At 37.3% G+C, this 12,254-nt stretch overlaps 1 protein-coding gene across 2 annotated transcripts in view; it reads right to left on the bottom strand.

Moving 5' to 3' along the window:
- The window catches only part of SLC16A10 (solute carrier family 16 member 10), a 119,793-nt gene that overhangs the window by 47,633 nt on the left and 59,906 nt on the right, over nucleotides 1-12,254 (bottom strand). For both annotated transcript variants that reach the window (XM_081828821.1, XM_006735475.3), the window contains exon 2: nucleotides 1,226-1,370. In XM_081828821.1, coding sequence (XP_081684947.1) covers nucleotides 1,226-1,370 — 145 coding nt within the window. The remainder of the gene's footprint in view (nucleotides 1-1,225; nucleotides 1,371-12,254) is intronic.

Here is a 12,254-nt window from a genome sequence, read left to right as displayed (position 1 = left end):
ATCACAGATAAAGTTGGGTTAATAATTAAATTTTGAACAATACTACTAGTCTAGCAATATGCTAAGGTAATCATAAGGAACTCTAGCATCTGATAAAATCAAGGCATGTTGGCAATCCTCTAGGATGCCCTTTCCCCTCTAGTCACCCACAGCTAGCACAATCTCCAAAAGGGTCTCAAGAGTCACTTCTGGGCTCTCCCGAATTAATTTTACCTCATTCTGATCACCCTTTACTGAATCTCTACTCTATTCCATATCATATATTTAGCAGCTATACATTCCAGGTACTTGGTGAAAAAAAAAATATTAAAAATGTGAAAATGCCCTTCTCATAATCTGCTTAGTGAAACAAGACATCTACCCCAAATAATAATATAGAACAAAATATAAATAATACTTTATTCATTCTGCCTCAGTTTTTCCACGTAACTGCAACTTACTTCTTAAGGTGCTATTTTTATTTAGATCTATTATACATTTCTCTGCCTTTTTCAAAGCATATGTTAAAAATAGTACTCACAACACAGTATCATCATGAACATCTATATCTGAACAATTATTCTGCAGTATTGTAAAGCTGTCAGTTGGAAAACCAGACAGCCATGGATATAATTTGGAAACACTTTCTTGCACACTATTTTAAATACTAAATGCTGGGTGATATTAGCTTCATATCTCTCCTACAGAGTAAAGCACATAAGCACAAACGATGGCATTTTCACTGCTGCTGAGCCTCTTTTACTTCTAAATTTTCACCTCAGTAACAGCTCGTTCCAACTGCTGAAGTTTGACAACTGAAGAAGTGCAATTTAAGTCAGTAAATAACAATCATGTTAGTGTAAAAAGGATTCCGAGCAGGAATACTGATGTGACCTGGAGTTGCTAGAGAAGGCTCTCCCAAGAAGGCAGAACTTGAACTATAGGAAAGTGGGTTCGACACCTGGAATTTATATCACATTTCCCCTTGCGCCTCTGAAAGCTTGGTAGCTTCTGATCAGTGGGTGAAAAACGAAATTGAATGAAAAACATGAGAGAGCTACAAGCAAAAACATTCAAATCATGAAGCTCTGACTTGCTGCTCTGGATAACACTGTTTAAGTCATACTGCTTAAAGCTTATGCAATGAAAAGGAGGGTTTTTCCTTGTAAACAGCAAAGTTTCTGAAGGAACGACTCTATGGTATCTAACAGTTCTTGAAAAGCAGCATGAAGAACCAAGTCCTTACCTTACAAAAGAACTGGACATGAGTCCAATGAATCCAACAGCAGCACCCACAACAGCTGTCTTCCGACAACCAAACATGTCTGTGAAGACACTGGCTATTGGGCAGCAAAAGAAAATCATCCCCATGGACAGAGAACTTACCCATGCTGTAAAAGAGGGACAAAAGGGACATTATGATATGGCAAAGTGCACTTGTCCTTATCCCATAGGATATAATACATATTTAGAACAATATTAGTGCAAAAAAAGCTATTACTTTTTGGAATGAGAGGGAGTTGGAATAAATTAGAAGCAAATCTGAATCACAGCTCAAAGGACTTGCCAGTACTAATTATAACTAGCACAGCAATTATTTGTGTTTAACTGAATTCTTGAGAAGTTTGTATTCTTAATCAAATCATTCTCCTATGACCCAAACACTATTAATCTCTAACCTGTTATCTATGGTTTTAAGAAATTTCTAGTCTATGGGAAGAAAGTCATTTTTTAAAAAATGAGTTATATTGGGGCGCCCGGGTGGCTCAGTCGTTAGCTTCTGCCTTCGGCTCGGGTCATGATCCCAGAGACCTGGGATCAAGCCCCGCATCGGGCTCCCTGCTCAGCGGGAAGCCTGCTTCTCCCTCTCCCACTCCCCCTGCTTGTGTTCCCTCTCTCGTTGTGTCTCTGTCATATGAATAAATAAAATCTTTTTTAAAAAATGAGTTATATTTAGGAATGCATGCCTAGGTGGTCGAACTGAAGAAATGATGACCACTGGAAGTCAGGATAGTAGTTAACACTTAGGGGTAGGAAATAGAATTATAATCATTTGGAATCAGTAGTTAAGAATTGAACATCTGCCTAGAGTCTGGGCTTAGTTCTTGTGCTAAGGGAATCAAGACATACACGGGTAGACTATTTGTTGACCTGGATAATAGTTTCTGGGTATCACTTTATTTATGAAACCACATACACACTTTTTTCTTTTTTTCTGTAAGTATGTTATCTTTCACAAAAAAAAAAAAAAACCCTTAAGAATCAGAAGTCATAATTTCCTGTCTGACTCTGTAAAAACTACAACAAAAGGGAACCAAAAAAAGAGAAATAAATACTGAATACAAATTAGGGTAATTTTCTACCAAAGAAATGAGTGATCTCAAAAGATATTAAGTCTATAAATTCTTCTTAAAAAGTATAAAAAACGAATGGGACCTAAGTAAATGTGGGCTAAACAACAAACAGATTTAGGTCCAAATCCCTTGGCCCTACAACTACAATATCTCCTTAGGCAAGTCACTCCCCCTGAGTCTGCTGATCTTGAAAGAGGATCTAACACCTACCTTTCTTCCCCAACCCCAGCTTTGTCCCTTTTCATGACCTCTTCCCCCCTTCCCTTGCTGCCATACTCTCTACAGCAGGGATGGGGAAGAGAGAAGCTGGGACAAGGAAGGCAGACACCATCATAAGTGGTCCTGCCAAAAGACCTGTCGGATCATGTTTGAAGCTGACTCTCTTCTCAGATGCACTTTTGTGGGTTCTTCAGAGTCTCACCTCAGAGACCTTCTGGCTCCACTGACAAGAATAATTCATTTTCCTCCTGGCTTTCTTGCTGTTACTTAAAAACCCAACTGTTGTAGCTTCATTGTCATTGTGGGCAGTGTATCTGGGCAGGAATCAAAACTGCTCCAGACTGCCCCTCTCCTGCACTAAGCCTGCCTCTGATGTACAGGAAACATTCATATTGCTTTGCCCTGACAAATGTGGGAGTGTAGACAAATTCCAACACAATCACCTCCTGGATAGCTGTGCTGATGGGAGCAGTTAGCCAGCTATAGTTCTCTCCTTGTTGGATTTTTTAGGGGATTCAGACCCCAGTCCTCTGGGCCCCCTAACTGAAGAGAACCCTTTAAATCTCTAAATGGTCCCTCTCAATTTCCCCTCACTAGATATCAAGTGAGAGAGCATGCACCTCTACTTCTCCCATGTGATAAAAGAAGCCATAGCGTAATTTTGTGGAAGAATCCTCACAAAATGTTCTTCCTTGACCCATAAGTGTCCTTCTTATGTGTTTTAGAGCCTCTAATTGGTTCTTGAAATATGTCACTTTTGAATTTCACACTATTGTACCTTAGTGTCTTGGCTAAAATCCCAACAGCACATTCTGTTATGATAATAATCAGCAACAGATGAAGTTAGGTCCATCTTCTGATCAAATTCAAGAAGAAACTAATTCTTAAATGAATAATTACTTGCCATTGTTAACTCAGAAAATTTCTAGCTTTTACAAAGTTTTAACATGGCAGCCCAGAGAATGCAAGGTCTTAATGGGTTATGATACACATCATAAAAATAAAAGACTGCTATTGTCTTTCACCCCTGTGAAGTCTGTGATTATTATTAATAAAAACTCAATAAAGTTTTGAGGTAATGTATTTGTATACTCAGAGATGATCTCATTTAATCCCCAAACCTCTGTAGGTAGGTACTCCTATTAAGTTTATTTAACAATTAAGAAAATTGGGCGCCTGGGTGGCTCAGTCGGTTAAGCGACTGCTTTCGGCTCAGGTCATGATCCTGGAGTCCCTGGATCGAGTCCCGCATCGGGCTCCCTGCTCTGCAGGGAGCCTGCTTCTCTCTCTGACCCTCCCCCCTCTCATGTGCTCTCTCTCTCTCATTCTCTCTGTCTCAAATAAATAAATAAAATCTTAAAAAAAAAAAAAAACAATTGAGAAACTGAAGTACATAGTCACTATACCCAGCATGGTAAAAATTTTTATTTAAAAAACACGCAAACAATGAATCATGGAACACTACATCAAAAACTAATGAAGTACTATATGGTGACTAACATAACTAACTAAACAAACAAATTAAATAAAGCAAACTAGCCCAGTCCCTTGATGGAATTCAACCAAACACCTGCACAGGGTTTCCTATTACTGTTGAGAAAACAGATTTTTTTTTTTTAATTTTATTTATTTATTTGACAGAGAGCGAGAGAGCACAAGCAGAGGGAGTAGTAGAGGGAGAGGGAGAAGCAGACTCCCTGCTGAGCAGGGAGCCTGATGCCGGGCTCAATCCCAGCTCAATCTCAATCCCTGAGATCATGACCTGAGCCAAAGGCAGATGCTTAACCATTTGAGCCACCCAGGTGCCCTGAAAACAAATCTTTTTCAATGGAAGAGGTGCTATTTAAGTTATGGAATAGCAACACTCTCTCCCTTCCTATTAAAAGTGCCATTTCCTTCAAGGCACTATCCTAGGCTGTTGATAATATAAAAACAACCAAGAGATTTCTCTACCTTCCAATAATTTTCAATCTAGTAACATATGCAAACAAAAGTCCAATCAGAACACCACATGGAATATAATAACTGCCTTAAGAGATACAGATGTCAAAAAATGTATAATAAAGTCTTTAGAATATGTTTGTATACGTGTGTGTGATATTAGAGAGAGAGACATCCAGGAAAGGGCACATTGGGGAATCTTTTTCAAAAACACCTGGAAGCTTTCCAATTTTCCCATTCAGATCCTGTTTCCTACTCCATACCAAGAATCAATCCTCAGCTCTCAGTATATGGCCAAAGTGATGCACATCACTCAAAGGAAGTGTTAGGTTTAATATAGAAGAAGATTTTCCTGCAGGGGTGCCTGGGTGGCTCATTTGGTTAAGCGTCTGTCTTCAGCTCAGATCATGATCCCAGGGTCCTGGGATCGAGCCCTGTATAGGGCTCCCTGCTCAGCAGGGAGTCTGCTTCACCTCTCCCTCTGCCCCTCCCCCCCTTATGCTCTCGCTCTCAAATAAAATCTTTAAAAAATAAAAAAAGATTTTCCTGCATATTAAGTAAAATAAAGGTGTTATAATTATGCAGATGTAAATGATTGCAAGTGCAAAGTGTTTACAATTGAAAATACTCAAAGGGAAGAACTACTATAGTTCATTTAAGGTTGATATTCTTTTGCCCTTTTTTGGTAGCTCCAACCCCCATTTCCACTTGATCTTGGCCTCTTTCAAGACATCTTTGCTCTGTAATATTTTAACATTGGTCTAATAACTTCAAATAAAATGCAACAATAGTATACAAAACTGAGATTAAAATGCAAAATATTATTTAACAAAGTCCCAATGACTCTTGGGGCATAGAGCTGTCTGGAAACTACACAAAAATTCAAGAATGAGTAGACTGTACTTGACTTGACCATTTCATTGCCATCCTAAATTTTATTTGGTAGTTATGTTTCAACTAAGGAGTGGTTTTTAAATTATTTGCTTTTGAGGCACTTAGGTGGCTCAGTCAGTTGAGCGTCCAACTCTTGATTTTGGCTCAGGTTATGATCTCAGGGTTGTGAGACTGAGCCCTGTGTTTTGCTCCGTGCTCAGCAGGGAGTCTGCTCGAGACTCTCTCTCTTGCTCTGCCTCTCCCCCCACTCACACGTGCACACTCTCTAAAATAAATAAATCCTTAAAAAAATTATTTGCCATCAACTTCTGTTAATAGAATCAGAGTAAAGTGGTCAAGCAAACCCTCCTGCAGAGAACAATTATAATGTGTGTGTTGAAAAAAAAGTATTTAAACACAGGAAAATGTCTAAAACAGTCAGAAGGTGGAGGAGAGTTTATCCTTGAAAAGCTGAAACTGAAAGAATTAAAAATTTTAAGTCTGTGGGTTTTTTTGAGAATCAACAAACTATACAGGTGCTGGATAGGCTAGTTAGAGGCCAGACTAAAGAAAAGTAGCAGCTAGAGAAAAAGAAAAGCAGCAGCTAGAAGCTGTAAGAACCAGACAGAGATTATCACCTGCTGCACATCATGGAGTGACAGTTTGCAGTTTGAGTCTAGGCAAACTAACTGCCTACTAGGAAAAAAAACTCAATAATCCTTGGAAGAACACAACAGAATCAGAGCCTTACTTCAAAATATATCTACAATATATGTGTTTCAACCTAAGATTATGAGACATTCAAAGAAATAAGTAATATTAATTGACCCTGAATGGGCTAGATATTGCATTTAGCAAAGATTTCAGAATGTTTATTATAAACATATTAGAAGTATAGAAGGATAACATTTCCAAATAATTAAATATAAAGTATAGTCTTAGTGAGTGTGCAGATAGGGAATCTCAACAGTGAAATGGAAACCACAAAAGAAAAGGAAACTCTAGGGGTGAAAAGCCAATAACTGAAGAATGCATTCATAGGTTCACTAGCAGATTGATAACAAAAGATAAAAAAGAATATGGAAATCTGGGGACGCCTGGGTGGCTCAGTCAGTCAAGCATCTGCCTCCGGCTCAGGTCGTGATCCCAGGGTCCTGGGATCAAGTCCTGCATCGGGCTCCTTGCTGAGTGAGGAGCCTGCTTCTCCCTCTGCCTGCTGCTCCCTGTGTGCTCTCTCTCTCTCTCTGACAAATAAATAAAATCTTTTAAAAAAAAGAATATGGAAATCTGAAGACAGGAAATAGCCAATATCAAGGAGAGAAAAAAAATAGTGAATAAGATATTAAATAAGAATGAGTCTTAGAGATCTGTGAGACAAAAATCAAAAGGCCCAACATATGTACAACTGAAGTCCTAGAAGGGAAAAAGAGAAAGGAGCAGAAAACATATACAAAGAAATAATTAGTGGACCCCCCAAAATCACAAATTTTGTGAAAAACATTAACTAAGAGATCTAAGAAGCTCAAAGAACCTCTTAGCAAACCACTCCTAATCACATCAGAAACTTCACAATGCCAAAGACAAAGAGAAAATTTTGAAAGCAGCAAAAGAAAAAAATGATCTATTATATCCAAGGAAAACAACGATACCATTATCAGTTGGCAACTCATAAGAAATAATGGAGGACAGAAGACATTGGAACTGTCATATTCAATGTGCTGAAAGATGAAAAACTGTCAACCATGGATTCTATATCCAGCTAAACTATCCTTCAAAAAAATGAAGATAAAATAAGAACATTTTTAGATAATAAAAACAGAGAATGTGTCACTAGGAAACTTCCCCTACAAGAAATACTAAAGAGACTGGTTCCGGCTGAAGGGAAATGATACCAGCTGGCAACTTGGGTGCAAAGGAAGGACTGAAATACACATGCACATGCTTTTTCCATATAATTTATTTATAAAAACTTATATGACTGTTTAAAGCAAATTATAACACTGTATGTAGATGTAGTATACAATAACAACACTAAAAATGAAGATAAATGTTATATACTATTGCAGGTTTCCTATATTTCACCTGAAGCAATGTTGTATTAACTTGAGATGCATTTGGGTAGCTTAAAGATGCAGATTATAATCCCCAGAGAAAGCATTAAAAAATAATGCAAAGAGATATAGCTAAATGGTCAACCGAGAAATTAAGATAGATTACTAAAATTCTTTGATTAATGGTTAAGGCAGAAGAGAAGGAACAGAAGAACAAAAAACAGATGCAACAAATAGAAAACAAATAGCAAAATGTCAGACCTAAATATGACCATATCAGTAATTACATTAAATAAAAGTAGACAAAAGATTCTAATCATTAAATGGCAAAGATTATCTGACTAGATTAAAAAAAAAACAAGAACCAATTATATCCTGTTTAAAGAGATGCTTTTAAATACAAATATCCAAATCAATTGAAAATAAAAAGATGGGGGAAAATATGCCATGTAAATAACCCTAAGAAGGCTGGAGTGGCTCTACTTGTTTTAGACAAAACAGATTAATAAAAGAAGTATTACTAGAAACAAAGAGGGATATTTTATAATGATAAAATGTCAATGCATCAGGAAGATATAACAATGATAAATTTATATACACTCAATAACAGAGCTTCAGTAATATAGGAAGCAATAAAATTTGATCCCTACTTTACACAATATTTTAAAATTACTTCAAAATAGATAAAACTTAAATGTGAAGCTGAAAACTATGAAACTTCTAGAAGAAACACTGGAGGAAATCTTTGTGACCCTGGGTTAGGCAAAGATTTCTTAAATACAATATTAAAAACAATCCATAAAGTAAACATCATTAAAACTAAGAACTTCTCTTTGAAAGACACTTTTTAAAAAATTTATTTATTCAAATTCAATTACCATATATTATTGGTTTCAGAGGCAGAGGTCGGTGGTTCATTAGTCTTATATAATACTCAGTGCTCATTACATCATGTGCCCTCCTTAATGACCATCACCCAGTTACCCCATCCCCCCACCTCTCTCCCCTCCAGCAACCCTCAGTTTGTTTCCTACGCTCAAGAGTCTCTTATGGTGTGTCTCCCTCTTTGATTTCATCTTGTTTTATTTTTTCCTCTCTTCCCCATGATCCTCTGTTTTGTTTCTTAAATTCCACATATGAGTGAGATCATCTAACAACTGTCTTTTTCTAATGGACTTATTTCACTCAGCATAACACCCTCCAGTTCCATCCATGTTGTTGCAAATGCCAAGATTTCATATTTTTTTGATGGCTGAGTAGCATTCCATTGTGTGTGTGTGTGTATACATATATACATATATATGTATATATATACACACATATATACGTATATATATATACACACATATATATGTATATGTGTGTATATATATATGTATATGTGTGAATATAAATATATATACATATACACCACATCTTCTTTATCCATTCATCTGTCAGTGGACTTCTGGGCTCTTTCCATAGTTTGGCTATTGTGGACATTGCTGTGGTAAACATTGGGGTGCAGGTGCCCCTTCGGATCACTACATTTGTATCTTTGGGGTAAATACCCAGTAGTGCAATTGCTGGGTCATAGGGTAGCTCTATTTTCAAACTTCTGAAGAACCTCCATCCTGCTTTCCAGAGTGGCTGCACCAGCTTGCATTCCCACCAACAGTGTAAGAGGGCTCCCCTTTCTCTGTATCCTTACATCTGTTGTTTCCTGACTTGTCAATTTTAGCCATTCTGACTGGTGTGAGGTGATATCTCATTGTGGTTTTGATTTGTATTTCCCTGATGCTGAGTGATGTTGAGCATTTTTTCATGTGTGTGTTGGCATTTGTATGTCTTCTTCGCAGAAATGTCTGTTCACGTCTTCTGCCCATTTCTTGATTGGATTATTTGCTATTTGGGCGTTGAGTTTGGTAAGTTCTTTGTAAATTTTGGATACTAGCCCTTTATCTGATATGGAAAGACACTGTTAAGAGGATGAAAAGACAAGCCACAAACTGGGCAGAAAGATCTGCAAATTATGCACCTAATAAAGAACTTATATCTAGATTATATAAAGAATTCTTAAAACTCAATAAAAAGCATACAGCCCGATTAAAAAATTGGTAAAAGATCTGAAAAATCACTTGACAAAAAAGATATATAAATGGAAAATATGCATATGAAAAGATGCTCAACATCACTAGTCATAAGGGAAATATAAATTTAAAAAATAATGAATCCTGGTGATGGGTATTAAAGAGGGCACGTATTGAATGGAGTACTGGGTGTTATACGCAAACAATGAATCATGGAACACTACATCCAAATAAATAAATAAATAAATAAATAAATAAATAAATTTATTTTAAAAAAATAATGAAAAACCACACACGCCTATTAGAATGGCTAAAATGAAAAGGACTAATCATACAAGTGCTGGGGAGGACATAGAGCAACTGGAACCTGCAACTGGAACCGTCACACACTGCTACTAGGAATAAATTGTTCAATCACTTTGGAAATCAGTTTAGGAATTTTTTTTTAAGTTAAACTACCCCTATCATATGACCCAGCCATTCCACTCCTAGGTATTTACCTAAGAAAAACAAGTATACAAAAACTTGCATACAGACATTTATGGCTGCTTTATTTTTAACAGTCAAAAACTAGAAAGAATCTAAGTGTTTAGAAATAAGTGACTATATAATCAAAGTAAGGCATATTCATATAATGGAACACAACCCAGCAACATAAACAGGAGTGAACTGATAAATACAACAACATGGATGAATACCAAAATAATCACACTCAGTGAAAGAAGATCAAGAGTACATAAAGTATGATTCCATTTATATAAAGTTCTAATAGATATGAATTAATCTATAGTGACAGGAAGCACATCAGTGTTTACCTAGAGGAGGGAAGGAGCTAGAAGAGGGATTACCAAGGGGCACAAAAAAACCTTTGAGGGTGATGGTTATGTTCATTAGCTTGACTGTAGTAGTGGTTTCACTGGTATATACATATGACAAAACTCATCTAATTACATACTTTAAACATAGTTTATTACATATAAATTATACCTCTATAATGCTGATTAAGAAATGAACCCATGTGGAAGATTTCAACAACAACAAAAAATAGATGTCATAAAAAACAAACACATAAAACAAAACTAACAGAACTAGACAAATCCACAATCACAGCTGTATATTTAGCACATCTGTCTCAGTAGTAGAAATAAGAAGACCAAAAAAATCATTAAAATATAAAATTCTGAGGACACTATAAACCATTTTAACCTGACATTTATAGAACACTATATCCAACAACAAATGCCAGGAAAAGTGTTAATCACCAATGAGGGTGGGGTTGAGACAGATGGAAAAGAGAACATTTCTGGGATATCTCCTAATCCATGGAAAGCACCTGCACAGAATTGTCATTAGCTCCTCGGGCAATCCTGTGAGGTATTATCTTCATTTTAAAGATGCAGGAAAGGGGCGCCTGGGTGGCTCAGTCATTAAGCATCTGCCTTCAGCTCAGGTCATGATCCCAGGGTCCTGGATCGAGCCCCGCATCGGGCTCCCTGCTCGGCAGGAAGCCTGCTTCTCCCTCTCCCGCTCCCCCTGCTTGTGTTCCCTCTGTCAAATAAATAAATAAAATCTTAAAATAAATAAATAAATAAATAAAAATAAAGATGAGGGAAAAGAGATTACGGGTCCTAGGCAACTTGCCAAGGTTATATAACTTTGGTGGGATTCAAACTAAATATCCAGGTTGGAAACACAAATAAGATGACATGCCCAGGGCTCGTGGGTGGCTCAGTCGGTTAAGCATCTGCCTTCAGCTCAGGTCACGATCCCAGGGTCCTAGTTGTAGCCTGCTTCTTGCTCTCCCTCTGCCACTCCCCCTTGCTTGTGTGCTCTCACTCTCTCAAATAAATAAAATCTTTTTTAAAAAAAATTTAAAATAAAGAAGACATGCCCAAGAGTCCTTCATTAAAAAACATCCACAAGGCACACACAGCCAGGCACTATGTTTGAAGTTGTGGATAAAAAGTTATCCCTTCCTGAAGCTCACAATCTAGCTAAATTAAGACAAAATCCAGTGAATTCACAGTTCCAGGCATCATCCTCTGTTCCAAACACAAAGTGATACATTTAGATACAATTAGATACAAAGTAATACAATTAGATACAATTAGAATATACATATATATTTTTTAAATGATTCAAAAAAGACCCAGTCATGGGCTACAGACTACCTGCAAAAAGGGAGAGGCTAAGTTGGGCCTGCTTTCTGGAGTCCAGGTCTAGAAGCAGGCATTGGCCATTGTTAAGTGGACTAAAAGTACTCCCTGTGAGACAGAAGAAAGCCAAGCTCACTGACAAAGGCCACAGCTGGAATGCCCCCACACCTTTTAAAAAGGAGACTGGAGGCAAGACTGGGAATTTAGTGATTTCTATCCAGATTAAAGATTTAGAATCCTACAAGCCTCTAGGGGAAGGGAGGATACAGCCTCAGCCTCATGAGTAGGCCTGAAACAAGGTCCCAACTGGCTCTCTGGCTGGTCTGCGAGATTTTTAGTGTTACTGTGGAACAAGAAGCTTAAAAGACCTTGTTCTAAACTGGGAATTTAGCGAGCCCAGAGAAGACCCATTAGAGAGGGAGGGTGAGGAAGGAGGGAATCAAACAAAACAATATATTTCCCACTCAGAATGATTCTGTAAACTCAAATTCAAAAAAATTGAAGCCAGTCCCATGCTAACAAAGACTACCAACAAATTACCAATTAGCAAATAGTCACTCCAGATGGTCACACTGTAGACCAGTGTGACTACCACTCCAAAATGAGTATGTT

This window comes from Leptonychotes weddellii, chromosome 8 (genome assembly GCF_054177405.1).
Source record: "Leptonychotes weddellii isolate Sample4059 chromosome 8, ASM5417740v2, whole genome shotgun sequence".
NCBI classification, from domain to species: domain Eukaryota; kingdom Metazoa; phylum Chordata; class Mammalia; order Carnivora; family Phocidae; genus Leptonychotes; species Leptonychotes weddellii.
Note: the sequence above shows the minus strand (reverse complement) of the source record. Positions and strands in the feature narration are given on the sequence as shown.